A 26,623-nucleotide genomic window follows, 5' to 3' on the forward strand; every position below is an offset into this window, starting at 1 on the left:
GTCTATTTTTATAATATTCCTAGAAGGGATTCCATACAAACCCTGAGTCTGACGTCTCGCTTGGAAAATAGCACAAAGCCTTTTCTGGCTTTCTGTAATCTATTCATGCCAGAAAGGGCTCATTTTCATTTCCCACATCTAAACACTGCAGCAAACCATGTGCGTGCATCATGTTACACGAGAATGAACGTTATTCCAAATCCGACAACTTCCAAATGTTTCTTTATTGTTTTCACAATTCAAAAAAAGGATAATTCATAGAGCCCTTGTCTTTATGTTTGCCTTCGACTCTTTTTTTCAAGTACAAAACCCCAAAAATCTTCTTGAATAAGTACTCAGCCAGCTTTCTCCTCTCTAGCTGCTACTTGTTTTTCCTGCCGTAATTCTTCTTCCTTCTTCTTGTGAAGCTTTAGAAGATACTCATCAGGCTCAATTCCTGTTTCCCTTAGCTCTGACATGACTTTCTCCAACCGGTGCAATGTACGGGCACTCTGCACTTTTCGAGCAGTGATGTACAGCGTAAATTCCTTGAACCCCATCAGTTTACAGGTATCCACCTCACAGATATTTTTAACATCTTTGGTTTTGTCCACCTGGGGGAAGAAAACTAAACCTGACATTTTTTCCAGGTCTTCAATATTCACTTGGAACTCCGTCAGCTGGTGACTGAAGCCTATGGGATTGTTTGGCACCACAAAAGCCCCCAGTACCAAGGGCTCTGTAGACGTTCTGCTCCGTCTGGCAAGGATCACCTTGTAGAGGTGGGATGGCACAGCTACATCGTCCTTTCCAATCACCTGTCAAAAATAAAGTTATGTTACAGAAGCAGATCTTATCAGTTGAGGGGGGCAGGAAAAATATGTGAGACTAATTCTACTACCTCTAAAAAGGAGTCACAGGACGTAACTACACAACAAAATCATGTGCAATGTTATCAGACTTGGAGCAGAGGTGGAAAGCACCATTTCATTGTAGCTCCTTATACAGTTGGTCAGGAATGAACTAGTTATTTGATGCCTGAATCTCTCTCTCAAACAAAAGCAGGGCAAAGAACACTTTGTTGCACGGTTATTCAGCCACTGTTGGTGAGAGCCTTTCCTAGAAGGTTCTCTGCCTTTCTCCTTTGACAGGACTGACTTCATATTATAGCGTTTAGAACAATGATGCAGGCTTAAGTTCAAAAGATTAGTCAGTAATTGCCTAAATATTTGTAAAGATCTGTAACAAGGAGCTTTGCTAGAAGAAGAAACTCAAATTTCCCAAGCAGACGCAACTCCAGTTACAGCTGAAACTATACTGGAACCAAACCAAGACCCCAGTTCCCTAATCCTAGTGCACATCTCCAAGTGTCACTTGAAGGGATGGCAGATCTCCTCGCTCGTACTGCACCACACTGTTAACGCTTGCAAAGCTGCTTTCAGGAACAATAACTTCTTGACCTGACAGTTCCTAATCATGTGGGTTTTAATATCCATTTTAAATCAACTCTTAAGTTATCTTCTGTCAGTCATTTTTTCTATGTCTATTTCATAGGCTGTATTTAAAAGCTATGTTGCCTAAGTAAGTGTTTTTTCAAGCAGACCTGGATATAAAAAAGTACATTTGGTGACTCAGTATTTTGGAAGAGAAGCCTATCCGAAGCAAATGCACCTATTTCTTCCATAAATTCACTATGATTCAACTTCAGAGCTTGTACATGTTGGATTTCATGCTGTGGCACCCAGACCAGGATCTGGGAATTTAACTTAAGCACCAAGCGGGGAAGATCAGGACCCTAAATTCATGTGAGATCAGTTAAAAGCTCACACACGTATGTATAGAGCAGACTGTGTCAGGAGTTAGTCCAAGGGAATATACCTACTGATGACAAACGTAATCTCTCCAGTATTCAAAAAGTGATGCTCATGCCTGCGCACCTTTTTTTTCCTTCAATATCACTGAACTGAATCTGCCACGCCAACAGAGTGTAACAAGCTCACACATGGAAAATCTGAGTTTTGCATAACCCTTCCGTATAACTACCCTTCTAAAATTTGTACTTTTATTCTAATGGCAACAGAAGAAAAAGATGCAGATGCCCTACAAAAACTACAAAGGCATCATCTTGTTCTATACAAAAAATCCAGTAATTTGGTAGTATTTCCAATATTCGCAATACCTGCCAAAATGAAGACTGCTTGTTTTGATTTTTTTAACAGCTTCTGTTAGGTAAAGTTAAAATACCATTTCAGAGAAAGCAGATATTTATTTCACTGGCACAACTGATCACATTAATTCAAAGTATTTTACAAACTAATGCAGTATTTCAGTCCAGACATGCTTCGTCCATTCATGTATTCAGTATAACTCAATCAGAAAAGAAACACTTCTTATCTATGCCTTATTCTGAGAGTATTCAGCACTTCTGCAAAAGAAAATACGTTTTTAAAATTAAACTTTGCCTGTGGCTACTGAACCAAGGTTCACTTCAGTGTGTTCCAATAGTTAACTAACCTCAGTTACGAATTCTTTCTTGAAGTGTCTTCTACCTCTGTTGCCAGTTTTTTAAGTGACCGGTCTTTAAGTCTTACTGGTTAGACCACAACCACAGAAAGTACCTTCAGGAGAAAGGGAAACCTCCGATAAATAAAGTTTTTTCATGTTTTGTACAATAGTGTAGTAGTAACATTACTACTGTCTCTGGCAAACATGTGCTCTTAGATTTCTTTACTCTGTCACAGAATATTTTCCTCCCCTTCTCTAAAATTAGGCTATTTAATGGCTTTACTGTAGTTAAAACTTTTTTTCTTTTTTTTTAACAAAAATCATCTTGCTTATGCCACCAACCTTATCCTAAAATAGAGCTCTGCCTAGACATCTAACGGTCACTGAAACTGATAAGGAATAAATAAATGCCTTAAACCAAATCTACTTTCCCTTTCAACGACAACAGAAGTCTTGATAGGGAAATTAGGGCTACCGAGTGTCAAAGCACTTTGCATTTAGCATTCAGTGTGGGTGAAACCAGAGTTATACAGGATCAACGATATAAATAATCAAAACTGACTGATGCACAGGTAATTTTAAAATATACTGAAAACTACCCATTCACACACTGTTGTAGCTGGTGGGTTAAAAGGGAGTTTAACTTATTTGAGATAGGTGGCACTCAATCTGGGGAGTACATACAATATTTTGGGGGTGAGCGCCTGCACGGTGATCCCACCTCCTGCACGCTCCCAGGGCAGGGTGAAAGAGAAGGACTGTGCTGGTTTGACTGAAAATGGGTTAATGTACTTCATGCAGTTAAGAAACCTTTCTTTCTCATAGGTAGCACGGTCATTATTTGGACTCAGTTTGAGAACAAGAAGATAACACCCCGGGACTGAGTTAATGTTTTTATTTGCTCTAGTCTGAGAGCGAAGGACACTCCAAGCTCTGCCCACAGGCATCGAGGAAGGGGTGTATAGATGGGGCAGAGCTTGACTGACATCCAGACTGATCAATAAGAGTTTTCCATCCCATTAGCGTCATGCTTCATATTTAAGGAGAGTCGGGATCTTCTGGTCTCTCTCCTCTCCTCTCCTCTCCTCTCCTCTCCCCTCCTCTCCTCTCCTCTCTTCTCCTCTCTTCTCCTCTCCTCTCCTTCTCTTCTCTCTTGGAGACCTGTTCAGGGGAGTTCTGTTCAGGGTGTTTAGTTCAGCCAGTTGCCATCCTGCCGTTTTGCAGAGGCCTCTGGGCCTTTCTGCCTTTTTCCTCTTTTCTCTCTCTGGGATCAGCTTCGGGTCCAGGTGCTGTTTCCTAGGACTGGCTGCTTGGTGCAGACGGAGGTCATGAGGAATTGCATTGAGTATTTTTTATTTTATATTCTATTTCTACTTTATTTATATATTTACTAGCAGTGTATTACTATTTTGTTATTTTATTAAACTGTGTTTATCTCAATCCAAGTTTCTCCCTTCCCTTTTGATTCTCTCCCCTATTTGGGGGAGGGAGGGAGCGAGCGGCGATCGTGGTTGCATCGCTAGCTTGCATTAAACCACAAGGATGAAGCTGCGTGCAGCGCCCTAAAGCTGCTGTGACCTCCTGAGAGAAGGCAGCAGCGAGACTAAGCCCCATTCCCCAGATTCTCCTTAGACCAACAATCTCCTGACCTGCAGCGTTCCTGTGCCGTATGGCCTGTGCTGCCTTTTCCAGCCCTTTTCACACACTTTTTCCCCACTCTAAATACACATACTAGGTCCTCCTTAGCTCAGCTCCCTCCCCTTCTCAACACGTCCCACACACCTACCAGCATCCTCTGTTGTACAAAAGCCTAGAGGAAGGGTGAACACGCAGATGGAGCTGCTCCAAGTATCTCCAATTAAGGGGTATGTGGCATATGTAAAACAAACAGGTGAATGCGCGTTGAGTGAGCAGAGGGAACAGAGATTGAGTCGGAGGATGAGTGGGTGGATAGAACGGCTGAGGAATGAATAGAGCTGCACGCAGAATAGTTAGGTACGAAATGGAAATGCTGAATGCCCGAAGTGGGTGTTAAGGGAAAACCGACCCCGTGCTTATGTAATATTATGCAAATACATATAGTCTATGCAAAATAATGCACATTTATGCATAGTATATGCTCCTATGAAGGAGGAAAGGGAAGACTAGTTCAAAATGAAGGAAAGGTTGGTCTTTTGAGAAATGTAGTTTCAAATACATAGAATCATAGAATGTCCTGAGTTGGAAAAAAACCACAAGGATCATCAAGTCCAACTCTATACAGGCAACAGACATACATGTAATTTATATACCGTTTCTATTCCACAGAAGCTCTCTTTCGAGGTTTTATACTAGTCCTCTGAACAGCAGTAAACTACTACTGTAATTACTTCACTCAGTTCTGACACTGTTAAAGTGACTAAAACACATGTCAGCCTGCCAAGTGTCTTGACTCCACAAGTGTCCCTTCCTTACCAAAAACAGGGCATAAAAGTTCTATCCCCAGCTCATTCTGCTGGAGGACAATACTATCAAAGGAGGGTGCCTGAACTCTCTGACAGGGTGAATATACGTGACAAAGAATATGTACTTCTTTCTGCAGCTTAACCCTTATGGCAAACTACGCTAGGGATGTATCACCGATAATTTATGCAGCCAGTGTGACCCAACAACTTCTGTTACAAAAGGAAATGCAGTTCTGGAGCACACCATAATAATATTTCCATCATTATGCTCTGTAATATACCACAATTTACTTTTTTTACGGGAGTAGATACAAAAAGTACAGATGAATATTTCTGTAGTTGCCCCCACACAGAGCTCAGAAACCAGGGAAAGATGTAAAACGTGATTCTGCAGAAGCAAAGTTTGCAACAGAAGCAATAGGTAGGAAAAACAAACTCAACAATTCATCTCCTATTGCCACCTAGAGGATTTTCCTACCTAAGTACAGCAGTCTGAATCACTACTCTGATCTGCACCACCTCATTTATCTCCATGCATGCCGAACAGAAGTAGAGAGCATATGCTCCTATTGTAACAGAAGAGAAAATGGGTTAAGATTATCGGTGCACAGATGTTGACTTTGATTTGTTCTGGTCTATCCACAGGCAGCAGATGATCTTTCAGCAATCGATGTCTGAAACAGCTATCTGTCCCAGCTGGAAAAGAGCAACAGTTTTTAATAGTATCTGTGATTAAAAAAAAAAACACAACAACAAAAAACCAAAACACAACTCATGCGCTAATACAAGCAAGAAAACAGAACAATAGTCTGTTGAAAAAATCACTGCTGTCCCACATGCTTTCGCAGGCCACAAGGCAAATTTTTGTGTAATCCCTTGAAAACATCCATTTTGCTATTCCTATAAAATTTTGCTTAATCTTTCAAATTTTCAGTAGCCTCATAAGAGAAAAAAAAAGCACTCAAGCTAAAAGCCTTCTTTTTATAGCATTAAATATACTTCCCATCATCATTTGGGAAAGCAATGTGAAATTTCAGACACTATTTCTCTTTGCTTTCTGTATGAGTTCACCACAAAAATGTTCATTGCCTGAACTTTTTGCAGGCACTTATTCCTTTCATTTTCGCTTTGCTCTTGTTTTCTTTGGTGATCTCGTGCTGGCTGAAGCCCTAAGACTGAACTGGTGTCACCTAATTATGCAACATTATGATAATGTCATTTTCAGCATAGTGTCTATTGGGTTTTTTTATTGTTATTGACATTGTTATTGACATTCCACAAGTGGGTATAAATTTGTTATACTCCTCCATGCCCAATTAAACGCGGACAGCTATCATGAGGACAGGCCATTAAAACGTGTGCAATTCCTGACATTTAGAGATGTTTACATATTGCTAAAACAATAAAAGTGCTGGTAAGTAGTTATACAAACTTAAAGAGATCACAGGGGCAGATAAAGACAAGGGCAGAAGCAACATGATTTCTTGAGAGAGAGAGAGCTTTGATAAATTCAGTCTCATTAGCTAAGTCACTGGATGGGGATTTGTCTTAAGCTTGGCTTTCCTCATGATTTTGGCTTGGTCATCATTTTTAAAATTGCAGAAAAGACAAATTTGATAATATTTGTGGAGTGCTTAAATATCATAAGAAAGAATGAAGACATTTTCTAATGGTATCCAGGCTAAGTTTAAGCACATGGCATTGACTAATGTCACCTTCGTGGTGGCAGTCACATAAATACAGGTTAAAGCAGTCCCTAAAAATGACAGTTTGGAGTTTATGAGAAAGAAAACTCCATTCTTACATAAACAGGAGAAAAGGAATAGAAGAAATTGGAAGAAAACAGAGTATTACTCTTAATAGAAATTTTAGAACATACACAAATGTCACCATATTTTCATTTTATACCGGACTTGTTACAGTTTCCCAGAGTAGTAAGAAAATTATCTTCTTCTGAAAGGGTAGGAATAATTTTTAGAAGAAAGGACTCACGAACCCAGAAGTAGTATTTTGCCACCTAGTGACTAGAAAATGAAAATCAGCCATGAAGAGAATTAGCAGAAGGGACTAGACTGCCCTTTAATCAGTGACAGCCCGCTCTGGACTGCCAATTATCTGAGATTTTCTTAGAACCTGCTAAATAGAATCACACTCGATCACACCTTAACTGCCGGCACACATTGAAGAGTCCTTGCATCAGAGGGCACCACCATCAAACACACCACGATAGCTCCAGAAATTCCCTCTGTGGTCCATGTAAGAGTCGATCCGAAGAACAGTTTCTGCTTGAACATCACCATCACGGACTTGGAGAACAGATGGACTGATAGAAAGAATTGGACAATGACTTGGAGAGAGGCCTGAAGAAAGGAATTGTGTTGTGCAGGTCTCTCCGACCCGGGGGCTACAGGTAACAATGGCTGCTGTATGGACTCCACCTGCTGCCAGAGTGAAACTTGCCCCCACCTCCTGAAAGGAATTGTGTTACGAAGGCCTCTCCAACCTGGGGACAATTACTGCTGTCCAGAAGATGGATTTTCACCTGTTGCCTGAGCCAGACTTGCCCCCTACCTCCTCCCTGTAACAAAGGCCAACGAAGAAGAGCATGCGCGGAGGCTCGCCAAGGGTCTTGAGGTCACTCAACGAACCAGTAAGAGACCCCTGAACCGAGGCGACGCAGGCGCAGACGGGTTCTGGCAAGCGAAGTGAGGACTCTTTGGGCCTGCGCAGTTAAGCCTGGATTGCGCAACAAAGGCGGAGATTCGCCTCGATCTATGGGAGTGAGGGGGGGTGAAGAAGCATAAAAGACATTCCTGATTGGACATCAATAAGATCTCCCCACCGAAGGATCCCGGATCACGTCGGAGGACCGGAAGGACTCTTCCCACAGGACCTGAGACCAGAAGGACGCCTTTGGGACTCGTTCGGCAGTAGCTATAACCCTATTCCTCCCCTTTTTCTTTCCTTTTTCTCTCCATCTCTCTCTCTATCGCATGCCGCTTTACGGGCAAATTAATAAAGCAACACTGCTTGATTGAATTATAACCCCTTGGCATTTTGGTTGCCTTAATTTTGCACTTCGAGATCAAGGTAAACGAACCATCACGAGTCCATCACCGAATGGACCGTGACAGTCCAGTAACCATTTCTTCACTTTCTGTAATAACCAGAGTTTAGAACTAAGACATACTGCAAACCAGAACTGGCTGAAAACAAGCATACGCACAACTCTTTATGTAACAGTACTTCCATCTACATCTGGCAATAAAAAAAATTAAGATTTCCACTATGTTTCTTGATGGACAGAAATCAAGGACATCATTCCTGCCATCCAAAATAAGACTGCAGCCTTCTCTGCATAGGCATTTGTTTTGTTTCAGCTGTAACTTGAGGAATTATACTGACCAGACCCATCAGATACTTTACTGTAGATATCATTCCTGCCAATATGACCCCAGGTTTGACAATCCAGAGTTTTATTAAAATTTGATACTAAATTCTGTAGAGAAACAGACTTTCGGGCAGTATAAAAATTCCCTTTGCTATCTGTATAATTTTATTTACTTAATCATTGTAGACAGCATTAACTGCTTTCATTCCAGTTCCTTGCACGTTTGTGTTAGACGGCACCGATTCTGTTGATAGTTGTTTTTCCCTCAATATTTGAGAGAACTCTGTCAAATGGCATTGAAAAGAACTGAGGGGTGTGAGGGCAGACCGAGCGATACAGAAAACAGAAAATACTACAGATAAAGTCATAGTAACAACCTGCAATAACACCGCAGAGCCAAACACTCCAAAATGCAAACGTATGTATTTCAGGAAAATGTAATTTGTTATGGCTGGTCTGATTGCTACTGCCAAGTCACTTGGCAATCCTAAGGAAGAAAGAGAGGGAGAAAGAGAGGGAGAAAGAGAGAAAGGGAGAAAGGGAGAGAGGGAGAGAGGGAGAGAGGGAGAGAGGGAGAGAGGGAGAGAGGGAGAGAGGGAGAGAGGGAGAGAGGGAGAGAGGGAGAGAGGGAGAGAGGGAGAGAGGGAGAGGAAAAAAAGAAAAGAAAAGAAAAGAAAAGAAAAGAAAAGAAAAGAAAAGAAAAGAAAAGAAAAGAAAAGAAAAGAAAAGAAAAGAAAAGAAAAGAGAAAAGAAAAGAATAGAAAAGAATAGAAAAGAATAGAAAAGAATAGAAAAGAAAAGAAAAGAAAAGAAAAGAAAAGAAAAGAAAAGAAAAGAAGAAAGAAAAGAAAAGAAAAGAAAAGAAGAAAGAAAAGAAAAGAAGAAAGAGAGGAGGAGAGGAGGAGAGGAGGAGAGGAGGAGAGGAGGAGAGGAGGAGAGGAGGAGAGGAGGAGAGGAGAGAAAGAGAGAAATGGTAAAAAAAAAGAGCTGTGTCTAAATACATAGTTATGGCATTGAAAGACAGACAACACCCCCCCCTTTTTTTAAAATAAAGAGTGTGGGGTGTATATATGAATTATGATACTGTATTTACATGATGACAGACTCCTAGTTCCACAAAAGCCATTTAGGTTACTTAACACTGAAGCCACTGAAGTCTCTATCACCACTCTTCCTATAATAAAAGAACCTTCAGGATGGGTACAGTGCTAAATAAAAGCAACCCCATAAATCTCTCCTGCACCTTTGGTGTCTCTTCTCCTCCAGCCTCAACCCACCGCCTATTATTTGCATTTGTACATCATGTCTAAATTTAGGGCTGACAGAGCTCTGACCATTTACACCAGCTGATCTCAGGTCTAGCCCTTCACACATAAGTTTTCTGGGACTTGTATAACAGACCAAAATCCCTTAGTTGCCTGTGTAGCCTCTTTGCTTGGAGAAAACCTCTACTACTTCTGAAAGCTGATCGAGGAAAACCATAAAGTACCATCTTATATTTGAGAAGTGCAATTTGGTTCTCGGGGACTTACTTGCCACAGAACTAGATGACAAGTAAGTTTATGTTCTGGTACAGTTGCTGTGCATCTCTGGCTCAGCCTAGTCATTCAATTTTGAAAATGAAACAGCAGACACGATATCAGTATGAACACAGTATTTTGCTAAAAAGTACAGGAAAACGTCTTCTAACAACAAACAAAATAGTACTTAAACTGTACTTCTGTTCACCTCGCATAGCCAATTCTTCTTAAATTAGTATTTACTACAATGACGTTTGGAATAAGAAGGGTGGAGTGTTGAGCACGACATAGTACAATTATTGCAAAATTTGTATTTCAAACTCCAAATCTGCTGACAGAGGAAAATCACTGAAGTGACACTCAGTGGAGAACACTAATGTATAAAACAAGACAATGTCATTTTGATTTGATCTGGACACCGATGAAAAACCTGCATCTGCCTCTCCAGTGACACAGAACAGATTTTTCCTGTTGGCATTCTATTTTACATACATTCTCAAAATCTGTTTTTCAGATACCAAGCACAGTCATCAATCTACTCTTTGCAGTAAAAGCCTCTGCTGGAGAAAGATGAAATGACAGAACATATCTGAGGATACAGCAAGTTCAGCCAACAGATAGAACAACGCTGGCATCTAAGGAGTTCGAGGTTAATTCCCATTCTGGAATTAAACAGCAAATGGTACCAGAGTCCAAGCAAAACTGGGAACAATGCCATGACTGATGCTCTGTTTTTCTTCTGTAGTGATCTAAAAATAACCTTTTTGGATGTCTGATGCGAAAAACACCAGCCTGTAAAGCCACGGATACACACTTCACCACTCCTTTAGCCAAAACCAAGGAAACTAAGATTGAAGAGAGGATCTGAAACAAATCAATGCAGACACATTCACTGGAGTACTTCTGTGTTTTGTTTTTTCCACAGTTCTAGTCTCAGAGGAGAAGAAAAACATTAGAAAGGAGCTCAGCCTTAAGTCACATTACCAGATGATAGGTCGTGAGTTTCAGCACTATTGTGTGTACTACAGCACTTCTTAAACAGCACATACAAAGAAAACTGACACCTCCTCCCATCAGCTTTATAAGCCCAAACAATGAGGACTAAAAGCCTTTCATTTCTAAGTCACCTGTTTAAACCCAGCACGGTTCACTCGGAAACACAGCTAAGAGGGACCTTCCCATCTCCTTCAGCTGCCAACTCTCAGTGTTCTTGGTTTAGGGGCAGAATCCAGGCTACTAAAATCAACAGCAATGACTGCAATTATATCCAAGGCATCTGTTTGAAAAGAACTTCTCTCCAGTGCTTTGACAGGTTGTGTTCCCTCTTCTAAGTGTATGTGGTGATGCAAGAAGAAAACAAACAAAAAAACCCACAACAACAAGAAACCAACACACCGCTCCACTCTGAAGTCTCTCTCCCCAAAGGACAACTTCAATGGCAAGCACGAGAACTTACGCCATAAAGAGATTTCGAAATTAAACAAACCAATTCTCAGCTGTATTTATTTACACTTAGAAGTGTAACCAAAGAAGAACCAAATAAAATCATTTAATATTTAAAACAAACTACCCAAATCAACATTTTGCTCTTCCTACCTGTAGACAGCATTATCTGTACTTAAATACAGCTTATATACTAATTAACTTACATAACGAATCTCACCATAGGAAGCTGCGTAAAGGATTTATTAATGTGTCCAAATGGTGAAATGAAAACATGAATACCATCATCCTACCATTTTCAATCTCACACTGAACTTCACTTCATAGTTTATATTAAGACTAAAATTGATAAAACATTCATAAAAGACCAGAGTTGTCATCAAACCCAAAGATGATGAAGGCATCTTGGCAACAGACAAGAACAGAACGATATGATAACCAAAGCAGCATGGACATTATGTGCCACTATTATTCCATCACCATATCCTGGTATCAAGTTGTTTTGAATAAAGTCAGTAAGATGAAGTGCCTGCTCTTATTTTTACCTGTGGAATACTAAAATTTACATTTGTAAACCACAATAATTTTTCAGAAAATGTAAGCTTCCTCTTCTAAGTAAACACTTTCCCTAGAGAAAAACTAGAAAAAAGATGACCAGGATTAAAGTGAAGCACTTGATAAATGCAATTGATAAATGATTCAGCTGCTTCCTGGAAAATAATTCCCAGGTATAAAATGTTCAAGTCAGCTCAAGATTTTTAATTCTTTGCTATGTAAGATGAATATACATATTTAGGGATAAAAAATGAAATGCAATATCCTGACAGTGACAAGGACGCAAATTCCAGCAAGCTGCGTGCAGGCAAGAACTCTGATGGTACCATTCTGCATGATAATAAGCCAACCACAGGCTCGAGTCTGTTGAAAGGGAAAATCTCCCTCCTGCTCCCAGCTATGTGCTCAAGACACATCTCAAGCTGTCATCAGTAAGCGCTGGACTCCACTGTGCGCTGCTCTTTCTTTCTACAGCAGTAGAAAACAAGCCCAGTAAGCAAATAAAGAGTCCAGTATGGATGTTTTTTTATTGCACTGGGTAACTAAGCATCTTGTGGAAGGATCTGACAGCCATCAACACTGACAGACGAGGGAGATGACTGTAAAGCATAATGGGTGACAGTGAAGTCAGCACTGTCCCTTTGGCTGGCTAGGAACCGCTCCTAGTCTAAAGCTGGCTTAGCCAGCTTTCAAACTTATCTGTGTTGGTCTCTTCTCCCAAGTAGCATGTGATAGGACAAGAGGAAATGGCCTCAAGTTGCGCCAGGGGAGGTTTACATAGGATATTGGAAAAAAATTCTTCCCGGAAAGGGTTGTCAGGCATTGGAACAGGCTGCCCACGGCAGTGGTGGAGTCACCATCCCTGGCTGGGTTTAAAAGGCGTTTAGACGAGGTTCTTAGGGACATGGCTTAGTGCTAGAGTTAGGTTAGGTTATGGTTGGACTCGATGATCCTGAGGGTCTTTTCCAACTGAAATGATTCTACGATTCTATGTGGCATTGGTCATATCCCTTAACCACGGCTCATTTATCCACTCGAAAATGAGCACAGTTGTCACCTTCATCGCAAAGATGTGGTGAGAGCTGAAGTTTGGAGCTCTCACTGAACGTGAAAAAAATAAATTATTATTACTATATTTTCCTACACATATCTGACTGGCTGGAAAAGAAAAATTATAAACCCCAAACCAAAGCTGTGATTTTGTCACAGTCAAGGTTATAGACGTGTGGGTGAGGACATGAGGGACAGTTTTTAAAGAAGTAAAAAGGTAAAAGCAAACAGGAAAAACTACATTCTATCATGACTGAGTTCCAAGTTCAATCAAATGGAAATCAGCTGTGTATTTATAATGGAGAAATAGTGCCTAAATTTTGCCGCTAAACAAGCCAGTGTTGAAAGCTGAACATTTCTCTCTTTTGTGTCTCTCATATCCCTCTGAAACAGGTTTGTTATAGCAAGCTCATTCATTGCTCCTCAGAGCAATGGACCTGGCCAGTTGAATCACTCATGAGCTGAAGCTGCAGTTGATCTGAGTACTTATTTCCAAGGAAAAGTGTTTTTTCAAGAGGCACAAAATACAGCATTTATTATTTGCATTATGCTAGCTTTCATCTAGGAACTGAAAACAGCAATAACATCTCATTACAGCAGGGGCAGAAGGTAATACTCACTTGAATGCCCTACTACACTCAGATCCTACAGATCTGTAAACACATGCTTACCAAGGGTAAGTCAGGACAAAGCAACAAATTCACCTCTCAACTTGATAGCCTTTGCTATCTGTCTATCAGTGACAGTTTCTAGAGACTGTGCATGATCAATCCTAAATCTTCAGAGTATTTTAAACTGGTAATAAAAACGGGGGACCAAAAGCAGGGGGGTATCAGTATCATTGACCAGTAATAACACTACATTCACCTAAAACCTACTGAACCTGAATGAAGTCTTTCAGTTCACTTTGAGATGCTCAGAATCTCAGTTCTGATGCATATGGGCTATCAGCAAACAACTGCATTTGAAATTAATGGGTATATAGTTCTGCAAAACCCACACTACTTTGCATCACACTATTGCTAAAATGTATCAATACATGATTGAATAGATACCGACACATCAGCAAAACCCACTCTCTGCTTACTGTCACGTATTATAGAAGTCAGAAAACGGCTTTACTGCAGACAGCGAACAGGCATTTAATAGATGTTTCTTTGTAAATAAAACAAATTGTTTTAAAATTACACTTTTTCATGTGCAGGAAAAATATAACATCTCTCCTGAACTTGCACCAAGTAGTACTAGACATTTTGTACATTTCACATGTACTAAAATAATTGTTTTATCAAGCTACAATATAAATTTTAAACAAAAAAATAAAGTATTACCACTGCACTGTTAACCCAGCAACATACACAACATACCTGATAAGTAACACTCTTCTTTCCATCATCATTTGTTTGAGGCAAGGTCAGAGGTCCAGAAACTACCCAAACATCCTCAAATCTCTCGGTCAATTCCCGACAATACATTTCCATTCTGGAATATATTTGTCAGATAAAGTCAGCTGAGAAAACTTAACATAGTAATCTTTGAAACATACAGTGAAGGGCAAGATGAACTATTGACAGTTTAGGAACTTATTTCCAAACCGTGGAAATTTCCAAACTGTGAGTCAGTCACAAACATGTGACTGACTCACAAGCCAAAGATGGTAAAATGCAGCCCAAGTCATAGTTCCCACTTGTCCCAGGTTCACTTATTTACAGATAGGCACGTGTTATCGCACACATTTGAAAAAGGTTTCTATAGTCTTACCAACTATCCTGAAAATCTGAGTTCTCTACTTACTCTCACACTTGACCCTAGAAAGATATTGTTGATGGTCACTTGGGATTAGTAAAATACTTGGATCAAACAGCAGGTTGTGGCACTCATACTTCAAAAGGTTTTACCACATTACTGGACTTGTTTGTTCCTCCCCAAGGAATCGATGGCCTGCAACTGACAGCTCTTTCCACAGCTCAAAGTACTTAAGAAAGTTTCTACGTGTCATTCCCACTAAGGCTACTTACTGGGGTTTTTTTTACAGAAAACTCTTTAAAAATAAAGTAGTAACTCCAGAAATACTAACGTTACTTTTGCTTTTTAAACTAATTGATTCAGTTTACAGCATAAAATATTTCTCCAAATAAGAAGGTTTCTGGATCATGCCTATTTCACATAAAACAAAAGATTATAGCCCATCTTGGACCTAACACCCAAAGTGTTATAGAAATCACAGGCTGCGAGTATCCATTGGTGTTTTACTAAAGATAGAGCTGCACTCAAATGGACAAACAGACCAGAGTATGAGACAGATAAGCCCAGTTAATGTGGCTGCCTCTGAAAGGGGGAGGTTTCACCCCCTTGTCTGTCTCATCCCTGTTCCTCATACCTCTCACTTGGGCCACCTTTAGCACTCTTCATCTGAAAATAACCCTGAACAAAACCTTTTTTTTTTTTTTTGCTGGGTTAGTGAGTTAAATCAGCTCACACAAATCAGAATTAGCCAGAATGAGCCCCATGAATCAGAATTAGCAGGAATGAGCCCTTTCTTCTTTGGTAATAGTGAGCTGCATGCGTTATGCCAAAGCATTGACCACAACCTGATTTTTTTCCTGCTGTCATCAGCTTTGCTTCCAAGCAGCTCAGCTCCTCAGGCTGTCTCACAGCCTGGCAATACAAACACCGCCTTGCAGATGGAAAGAGTGGGAATAAATTCAGCTAGGGAGCAAACTGCTTTTGGTGGAAGCAGGGATAGAGATCGGACTACAGTGACCATGAAATCGCACTCAAAACAAGACAGAAAATGACAATTAAACATCAGGAAATAAAGCAGCATGCTGTTGGTGGGAAGAGAAGGAGGAATAAATACTAAGGTGCAGTTAGAGCACACCACTGAACCAATCTGACAGCTTACTATCTAACAGCTTGCTGAAAGACGTGGTCCTGCTCTTCCCTTTCCTATTGCTCCCCTCGTCTGCCCCAGCTGAACAGTCCTACTCCATCTTCTGTGTTGGTTCTTGCACTCATCTCACCAGTTGATCCCAATTTCTCAGCTGGCAGAAACATAACCAAGCAAAACAAAATGCGAATCAGTTTAACTGGGTTAGCAAATGGAGTGACTGGCCGCAGTCAGGCTACTACCAGAGCTGGAACTGGGAAAGCAGCAAAAAAACATGGCTGCAGGGCGAGTACCACTTTAAAAAGCAACAGATTGTTAAACTGACTCAACTCCATTGCCTACCTGTTCCTCAAAAGAGAATTCAAGAAGCGAGCAATTGAAAAAAGAGAAAGGAAAATAGTACTGAAGCCAGGAAGGGATACAACGCACATGAGACATAGTATCCTTAAAAGTATTTATGATTAAACAAGTGACTGACAGACCAAGTGGCATAAATATCTTGTTCACATATTTAAACCATGGGGATAGAGTGCTGGGGTTGGGAGAAAGTGATAACAGCTGCTTAAATTGTGGGGCTGATGGTGGCAGGGGTAATTTTCACACACTCCTCATGATTTCCTGATTAGGCAGAGATCCTGCTTAAGGGAAATAAAGAGGGTTTCCAACCTTGAATTGGTACAAATGTCTAGCTTTTGTATAAGGAATTTTTATGCTCAAATAGTTGAGGCATTAAAACAATTAAAAAAAAATCTCTAAAATGTTAGAGTATTTAATTTGTCTATAAAACAGTATAACCTTATTGAATGCTTCGTATGATTTTATATGCATTCTTGTAAAACTGGAAAGCAGTGCTGGGTTGAATGATGATGTGTTTTTGACAGACGTTTAGTACAATACTGTACATAATTTTTCTAACCTTCCCTTGAGCAAATCTTGTGAAATAAATCATTTTCCCCTCCTGTTTCTGAGTCTTAACAGTCTGGAAGCCTGATGCAAGAAGCACTGGATGAATGCTACTTTTATTCATGTTTTTCTCTGCTCAAAGGAAGGAAAGAATAAAAATCCTACGTGAAGAAAGTTTAAATTTATAAGCCACTCACTTCACCTCAAAGCCGATCCAGCCGGTGTTCACAAGTGACAGAGAACCTGCCTGGCTGCTACTTGGAAACCAGCACTTGAAGAAACATCCAAGACCTGAAGTGGTCACGACTCAGTGGGGAGCGCTCAGTTCCCCAATTCAAAGTGAACCAATGTCCACATAGAGAGATGTGAATAGTGTCACACTGGAAGCACGCTTTTGAGGGAGAGATGTTAAAGCAAGATCTAAACCCTTTCCTTGCTTCTACTGAATTTTCCTTTAGGACACATGTTAAGCCTGGTACCTTTTACCCATATCAGCCAGGAGAAGTAATTTTATTTATTCTAAACAAATGTCCTCTACAGACAGATTGAATACAGAACTAAAGCAGTCATTATACTGTTCTTGCACTGAGGACTGAGCTGCCTTTCATTTCAGAGAAAGTTGCTATGATCTCTACAGATAGTCTATAAAGTGCTCGAGAATACTTTGATGTGAAGCTTTATAAATACAGCATTTTTGATTTGTGCTACTGCTTGGTATTTTTCACTTAGTTTACTTACAAGTAATTTCTCACCTGTTCCAAAATCCAGCATTATTTTCATAATTCTGAGGCACGATGTTAGACAGATAAAACGTTTCGGCCATAGCTCTCTGCATAGAAAAAGAAAATAATATAGTGTAATTGAAACATCTACAAGCTGAAAACATATTTTAGAAGTTTATAGATCAAAATCCACTTCTAGTTTAGTCTTAACATTAGCAGACAAAACCTAAGTCAGAACATCTACAAAATTATTTTGGATTAAGAGGTGCATAACTGAGGTGCAATCCTTGCAGAATGTCTCTACTTCATTTTTTGTTTTGACAGAAACACAGCATGAGAATGTCCAATTGTAGAGGCACAGGAATTACTATGTCACCTGGTGTCAGTTTTTTAATGCTTTTGGATGCAACTATTAATAGCTGCTCTTTTTTTGAATGGGAAGGATGCTTTCACCCATGCTTTTCATTTATTTGACTGCCTAATTTGCCTGATGATTAGCTTTTTCTTTCCACTGTAAGAAAAGGTTTTATTAAAAATATTAATCAATATTTTACAAAGATATAATGTGCAGGTGATGTAATGATTTGTGAGACCAAAATGGTCAAACCTCTACATATCTGCTTAATTTTATCTTTAAAAAGCGCCATGAACCCCTCTGAACTGAAGCCCACATATATATCTCCAGATGCGAAGGACCTGGTGCTAAAAAACTACATATATGCAGGGAAATATAGGAGAAAAAATTTCCAAGGTCTTAACCCAGAATCTTCATAAGTCCTGTACTTGTCAATATTTTTCACATACTACTTCTTCAAAGTGAAGAGGCTGACAGAACTCCTTAGGATAATGAGCAAACACTACCTGCACTAATTAAGCTGTGAAATCACATTTTTAGAATCCTGTATTGGAAAGATTGTATCATCTCACTGCATTTCAAGCCAGGTCCAGGATCTCTGCACACACACATAGGTCACCAGAAAAAGACCCCCAGATATCACAAATAAATAACCGCGAAGACACTTCTAGTAGAAATAAAATGACTTGTTCTTTCATCCACCACATGCCACTGCGCTGTCACTCTGCCTCACTGCATTCTCTTCTGCCTGGCAGAAACACAAATTCTAACTGCTTCTTAATTGACAAATTGCTGCATTAGGCACATTTCACAAGAGGATCCAATAAATCCAAGGCCGCTTTGTTAGTCAGCCAAGGCATTAGGATGTGCTTTTCTTACAGCTCAAATAAATGGCAGGTGAAGACATTTTATAGACTGAAAGAACTATGGCAAAAGAAGGTTCTAATTTACCTCATATGCCTTGCCAGAAAGGAAAAAGCCTTTTAAATCATCCAGGCAATCCCCTTGCCAATACAGAACACTACTTAACAGCATCTTTGCTTTGCCCAATCTAGCCTTAAACATCTCAGCACCCGTCAGCCAGAATGAAGTCATCGTTCCCTGTCTCCCTTTCACTGAGCTTCAGAACACACTTCCAAGGTTTGTTTGGTGAAGGTTATAATCTTCATTTCACAGGCAGACAATGTGACATACAAGAGGTTGAGAAGACTTCCTTAACGCTGTACAGTACAAGATATACTCACACCATCTCTGCCGAACGAGCTAATATAGGTGTGATTTAATGAAGAGAGGTATGTCAGCAGGGGATGCACCTCATTTAGATGCCTGAAGCAGACTGTGAGAGCATCCCACAGTGCTCAGTCAGGAATAGACCTCGTCACTCTGAGTCCAGGTCTGTGCATCAATAAAGAGACCACGTTCCATCTCAAAACTGCAAAAGGAACACTACACATTACTTCAAGGGTCTTCTGACCCTTTCTGACTGATAAACATAAATTAAAAAGAAAGAAAAAAAATCCTACTGTTGAAAATTTGTTATCTCCCGCTGGTGCCATGTGTCCTCGTGACCATCCGCTCCCAAGGTAGTCTTCATTGACAGCACTAAACATCAGAGGGATGTTAGGATCTGGTCGGAATTTACAGTGTCTTCGGTCTGCATTGCCTAAAGAATAACACACTAAATTGTTAGGTTATCGTTAAACCATCATAACAACAAGAAAAAAAGAACTGGTTCTGTCACATCTTGCCAAACGACCCATGCTTAAGGATTCAACACCATAACCTAAATTGAGTGTTTTTCTCCTCAACCATACAAGAGAAGAATTCCACTTAAATATCCGTGCTTCAGTCCTAAATTAATTCCCACTACATATTAAAAGTTCTAACATGCTTACTATTTTATAGAGAAAAAAAGAAAAAATAATTAGCCTTATCATAAACACAGATTAATATTAAAGGCAAGATTGCTAAAGACATGAAACAGTGCAGATTCACCTTTTAGGACAATGAAGATATACAAAACTTCACCTGCTGCAGTTCCATTTTTATGTTTGATCCGCTACAATTTTTCTTCAAGAAAGAAGTGTAGAACTTTCCTTTTCCTTTCCAAGATTCCCTTTCTGTCTTTCCAGACATTGGGAATTATGCACAAAAATTACTAAGCCTAAGCCTTGTGGAAGACAAAAGCTTTTTGAGGGGAGGGTTGTGGGGGAAGCGAACGTAACTGTTGCAGAGATGGCAGCCCACTCTAAGCTGCTGTCTTTGCTGGGGAGACTGACTTCTTCCCAGATTTACTGGCCATACACTTATATTTCCTTCCTTGCACTGTGATAGAGTCCCAGTCAACCCCTTGCAAAAGAGGATACTCTGAGTGGGCTGCAACTTTGAGATCACTTAATCCCAAAATGAGATCACTTCCTTGGATAAGTGATGGCCAGAAGAGACTTGCATGAATTATTCTGGCACTGACAACCTCCAATAAGACACCATCTTACTTAGGGAATGGCCTGGAACCCAGGAACATCCACAGGTAAGAAAAGTGCTCAAGAAAAGCAGCAGAGGCTGACTCAGCTGTGCCAGTGCAATCAGTCAACAGAACTGGAGAATAATTGGCTTAGGGCACCATCACTGTTGTCCACATTTTTTTTTTCCCAAATGACAATGTAATTCCAAGTACCTACAGCATACTGAATTTTCTTTGTAAAATTCAGGGTGTCATCTTAGGCATAATTTCACAGATACAATATACAGGACCATTTATAATCTCCTTTCATTTAAGCATGAATCAGGACTTATAAACAACACAGAGAATTTTCCTCAAACTTGGCACTTTATAAAGCACTAATACAATGCGAGGGGCAATTTTCAATAGTGATCACTGCTAGTCGTTAAAACTATTCTTTTTTCTATAGCTGAGTGTGCACACACACACAAACTGCACACCTTCTGGCTTTTTTGTCATGTCAATATTATCAATGAGCTCCCTTGTGCTCCATGCTGAGGACAAGGCGCAGTACACGCTCCCCACTTTGCAGTTCTCTGAAGAACCCAAGAACATCTTTATCAACGATCCGGATGAGGGGATTGAGAACACCCTCAGTAAGCTTGCAGATGACACCAAATTGGGTGCGAGTGTTGATCTGCTGGAGGGTAGAGGCCATACAGAGGGATCTGGACCGGCTGGATGGTTGGGCTGAGGCCAATTGTATGAGGTTTAACAAGGCCAAGTGCCAGGTCCTGCACTTGAGTCACAGCAACTCCAGGCAGCGCTACAGGCTCAGGGAAGAGCAGCTGGAAAGTGCCTGGGGAAAGGGATCTGGGGGTGTTGGTTGACAGCGACTGAATATGAGCCAGCGTGTGTCCAGGTGGCCAAAAAGGCCAACAGCATCCTGGCTTGGATTAGGAATAGTGTGGCCGGCAGGCCCAGGGCAGTGACCGTCTCCCTGAACTGGGCACTAGTGAGGCCATACCTCGAATCCTGGGGTCAGTTTTGGGGCCCTCATCATAAGAAGGACATTGAAATACTAGAGAGAGTGCAGAGAAGGCGATGAAGCTGGTGAAGGGGCTGGAGCACAAGTCTGATGAGGAGCAGCTGAGGGACCTGGGGGGTTCAGCCTGGAGAACAGGAGCTGAGGGGAGACCTTCTCGCTCTCTACAACTGCCTGAAAGGAGCTTGGAGCATGGAGGGGGTTGGTCTCTTCTCCCAAGTAGCACGTGACAGGACAAGAAGAAATGGCCTCAAGTTGTGCCAGGGGAAGTTTACATTGGATGTTAGGAAAAATTTCTTCATGGAAAGGGTTGTCAGGCATTGGAACAGGCTGCCAAGGGAAGTGATGGAGTCGCCATCCCTGGAGGGGTTTAAAAGGTGTTTAGACGAGGTTCTTAGGGACATGGCTTAGTGCTAGAGTGCTAGAGTTAGGTTATGGTTGGATCCTGAGGGTCTCTTCCAACTGAAATGATTCTATGACATCCAAGGACCACAAGGAAGAAGTGAAGGGGTGGAAAATGAGCATCCATCTGGATAACGCATCTCTTGGAAACCAGTGCCTGTAAGCAATTTCCTTTTCTTTGCTGACCATCTGTGCATATGTCTATGGAAGTCATGTCAAAACAGTGAGGTGGTCAGAGCATCTTTATGCAGTGCAGGTAGAAGCAAGGAGCTGTACTTCTCCTTTCTTCTTTGATAAAGCAGGTGACATGATACTTTGACACAGGACTGATGCTTAGGAAGCAACACTGACAAGTTTATCAGTGTGCAAAACAGCAGAATTCTTATTTTAAAAAATCATATTTCATCTCAGTATTTAAGACAAACTGTACTTTATCAATTGAACTTGAAAAATGGAAAACTATATTCTCATTTATTCTCTGTTCACTGTTTGATAAAAAAGGCAAATTTCTTCTGTAACCAGTTTTGTACATCTCATTTACATGTAAAGCTAATTTATTTCCACCATGGTTTTTAAACATTTACATTCTTGCTTATCAATAAAATAAATTTTTTTACATCATGTCCTTTCAAGACTCCAGGACATGGAAGGTTTTTATGACCTTCACCAGACAATACAGCTCTGCCTCAAATCTTAATCAGAATAGTTATCAGACATTAATCAGAGCCGAATGCCTCAAATGCTTAATTTCAACTTGCAGGTTAGTTATATCTGACTGTTTTGAAAACATTTTAACAATTCCACTGTTACGGCGCACTTGAAAGTAAGCCTGGAATTACTGCTTCCTTCTCAGAAAGAAGTGGATTCAATGATGCTACTTAGGGGTTGGTTATAAATATTTTCAGGATCATGCTTTTAATTTTGAAAGGTAATTTGAAGACAGTGATTAAGATATATTTAGAGGGCTATTGCGTTCATAAAACATTTTACAATTATACAGTTACCTCCATTACTAATAACTTGCCTTATAAAAACTGAATTAATGCTATAAACTTAATTTACAATGACTGTATACCACTCATATTTCATTCACCACTGACGGCAAAATATCACTGAGCCTCTGTCTTGCATAAAGAACAGGGGAGAGAGTATTAGGTAATGCACATCAGAAAATACAACAGAACTGCATCAAAGTAAGTAATGGCTGCAGTGAGCAGGTAATGCCCTCTCTAGCTTTAAACACTTAAAACTGTTCATGCCCTTTGCTCCATTTTTATCTCACAAATGGACATTCATCTTTTCTTCCCCTTCTGAGCAAACCTCTTTAAGAGCTGTAGATGAAACAGTCTGGCCACTAAAGGCGTTGACTCCACAAGCATTCACACATACGGGGCGGTACCTCAACTGACATAAATTGCGCCACGGAACGAACTACACTGGCTAAGGAAGCAAGAGCAATATTATGCGCTTGAGTAGTAACACTGAACTTTGCAGGTCTGAATCAGGAAAAAAAAGTTTAATTTTCTGTTTTTCATCTTCTTTCCATTCATGTTTAAAAAAGGTAAATTAGGCTTCCCTCCCGCAGCACGACTTAAGAGTGTTTACGCTGACACAACTGTATTTATCTGGTGCTTACAGACTGTTTCATAAATCCATAATAGAAATTTCTCACGGAAGGTAGTTCTAGTTTTTCTTCATTCTTCCCTTTCATACTCAGCCCATGGGCCAATTGTGTCTTGCAGGCTTCAGGACATTCAATACCAGACTAGTCCCAACAACAGAAAGAATACTGAAGAGGCCTGCCAACCTGCCATGACAGATCTCTTTTAAATCACTGGCAACATCAGTCTTAATACTGTCACGAAGCTGACACCAGCCAGAGGCCTGCTGCCTCCAGTGGGATTGCGAATGGGTGGAAAAATCCATACCTAGAGATCACTACAGGATTTTTCTCCCTGCCTGCTCCTGGGTCCACTTTCTGTGAACTGCAAGGCCAATTCTGGGCGCTATAAATGTAAGAAAATACATACATACATACCCAGTGTCTTCTGTTTTGAAATATGTTCAATCACCCACCGAGGCACCCGTTTTGCTTGGTCATAAGACAGTGCATGATTTGTGTAACATCTGGTCTCTGTTCCAGCTTCAGGGAATCCATATTTTTCCAGCAGAGACTCTTCCACTGGTTCTGAGGAGAAAAATAAAACGAAAGCCATCCAAATATAACACATGATCAGAAACAACACAGTAAGAAAAGCACCTCCGTGGATGTAAACATACTGTATAGGGAACTACTTGAGGTTACTGCCAAAATTAAAACCTAAAAAAATATTAAGAGAGCACTCCAATGAAACTCCCTTCTACCAAAACAGATGTGCTTTTCATCATGCCCTCACGTGAAAATCTCAGGTCCAGGCCTAACTCCTCTACTTTAATGTCTACACACATGGCAATTGCTCTGGGCTAGCCTTCAGAAGAAAAGCTATCAAATATTTAGGGACAAAGGAAGTAGGACTAGAGAAGTGACTGTGCCACTGTACTCGGCACTGGTGAGGCCCCACCTTGAATCCTGGGGTCAGTTTTGGGCCCCTCATCATAAGGACATTGAAATACTAGAGAGAGTGCAGAGGAGGCGATGAAGCTGCTGAGGGGCTGGAGCACAAGTGTGATGGGAGCGGTTGAGGGACCTGGGGGGTTCAGCCTGGAGAACAGGAGCTGAGGGGAGACCTTCTGATCTCTGAACTGCCTGAAAGGAGCTTGGAGCATGGAGGGGGTTGGTCTCTTCTCCCAGTTAACAAGTGATAGGACAAGAAGAAATGGCCTCAAGTTGCACCAGGGGAGGTTTACATTGGATGTTAGGAAAAATTTCTTCATGGAAAGGGTTGTCAGGCACTGGAACAGGCTGCCCACAGCAGTGGTGGAGTCACCATCCCTGGAGGGGTTTAAAAGGCATTTAGACGAGGTTCTTAGGGACAGGGTTTAGTGCTTGAGTTAGGTTATGGTTGGACTCGATGATCCTGAGGGTCTCTTCCAACCAAAACGATTCTATGATTCCAAATCAGGCAACAAGTTGTTATGTACACAGGAGATCACCACATTTCAGCCTTCAGAGCTGGAAATCACACTCTTCCTCACAAACTGCCACGTCTGAGTTGAGCACAAGCCTGAGTCCTGCCCTCACCAGGAACACTTACACTCTGCTGAATGAAAGCTTCACTTTGAGATTTTTTTTTTTTTGCAAAGAACATTTTTTCTCTCATGGAGGAATATTTACATGCGTCTTACTGACTTCCTCATCCTCCAGCCATCTGTTCAAGAGCAACTTAAGTTTTCAAAGCCCCTCTTCCTGTGCTTTCCAACACTTCGGTACTTTTTAAAGCCTTCAGGCTGAAGAGAAAACCGCTCATTCCCACCAGGCCCAGGTGCCTCCTTGCCAGACCCCCGGTTAATGCAAGTCACAGCCCAGCATTCCCTAATAACCGCACCCCTCTCAGCCCCGGGCAGCTACCCGGGGAACTCCCCGCCACCCCCCCCCGCTTTGGGCAGCCCAGGGTGGACGCAGTGGGGAGAATCATAGACTGTCAGGGACTGGAAGGGACCTCAAAAGATCATCCAGTCCAATCCCCCGCGGAGCAGGAACATCCAGATGAGGTTACACAGGAAGGTGTCCAGGCGGGTTGGAATGTCTGCGGAGAAGGAGACTCCACAACCTCCCTGGGCAGCCTGGTCCAGGCTCTGGGACCCTCACCATGAAGAAGTTTCTTTTCATCTTTAAGTGGAACCTCCTGTGTTCCAGTTTATACCCATTGCCCCTTGTCCTGTCATTGGTTGTCACCGAGAAGAGCCTGGCTCCATCCTCCTGACACTCACCCTTTACATATTTATAAACACTAATGAGGCCGCCCCTAAGTCTCCTCTTCTCCAAGCTCCAGAGCCCCAGCTCCCTCAGCCTTTCCTCACACGGGAGATGCTCCGCTCCCTTCAGCATCTTCGTTGCCCTGCGCTGGACTCTGCTCTGAGGGGAGAGAGGGGCTGGGGGGGATCGGGGCCGCCATTCCCGCCTCGCTGAGGCGCCGCCGCGCCCCGGCCTCCCCCCTGCCCGCGGCTCTTACCCTCCTGCAGGGCCCGCCCGGGGCCCGGCTCCGGCTGGCTCTGGCTGCGGAGAAGCCGCCACGCAGCCCAGCACGACGCGGCAGCGCCCGCCGCGGCCCCGCAGACGAAGCCGCCCAGGAAGCGGCGGTGGCGGGGAAAGGCCGCCATGGCGGGCCGGGCCGCACAGGGAGGATCCGCGGAGCCGCGCTGCCCCGCCAGCGCCCCCTCCCGGCCCGCCCGCCATGGCGGCGTCGCCTCGGCGCGGCGGCGAAGCGACAGGCGGGGAACGAGCGAGGAGGGGTTTGCCCGAAAGCTGCGAAGGAAGAGAGAGAAGGCGAAGGGCTCACCCTCAGCGGGACTACGGGGACCCCGCGGAGAGGGGTGGCTGAACTGGTCCCCAGCCAGTAAAATGGCCCCGGGCCCCAGCCCCAGAGGAAGGTGCGGGGTTGGGTTTAGTCACCATTCGGTTATTTGACGTCAGGCTTTTTGTCAGGAAAACCACCGGCCCCATTATTACTATTTTTCCCTCACAAGGGTCTGTTAACATTCGCATTAGAATCACAGAATGTCCTGAGTTGGAAGAGACTCTCAGGATCATTGAGTCCAACCATAACCTAACTCAAGCACTACACCCTGTCCGTAAGGACCTCGTCTAAATGCCTTTTAAACCCGTCCAGCTCCTGTCCCTGCACAGGACAACCCCACAGGTCACACCGTGTGTCTGAGGACGTTGTCCAGTCTCTTCTGGAACACTGTCAGGTTGGGGCCGTGACACCTCCCTGGGGAGCCTGTTCCGGTGTCCAGCACCTCTGGGTGAAGAACCTTTTCCTCATGTCCAACCTAACCCTCCCCCAGCACATCTTCCTGCCATTCCCTCGGGTTCT

General features: G+C 42.0%; 1 protein-coding gene across 1 annotated transcript; it reads right to left on the reverse strand.

The window, feature by feature from the left end:
* On the reverse strand, nt 1-25,983 carry EXOG (exo/endonuclease G). Its single transcript, XM_065628442.1, is given in 8 exon segments — nt 1-797; nt 14,255-14,369; nt 17,433-17,509; nt 19,281-19,420; nt 23,686-23,835; nt 25,760-25,924; nt 25,927-25,956; nt 25,959-25,983. Coding segments are annotated over 8 exon segments (1,164 nt in total). The 3' UTR covers nt 1-335.
* Nucleotides 25,984-26,623: the final 640 nt, after the last annotated feature.

The sequence above is a fragment of the Caloenas nicobarica genome, chromosome 2 (assembly GCF_036013445.1).
Source record: "Caloenas nicobarica isolate bCalNic1 chromosome 2, bCalNic1.hap1, whole genome shotgun sequence".
NCBI classification, from domain to species: domain Eukaryota; kingdom Metazoa; phylum Chordata; class Aves; order Columbiformes; family Columbidae; genus Caloenas; species Caloenas nicobarica.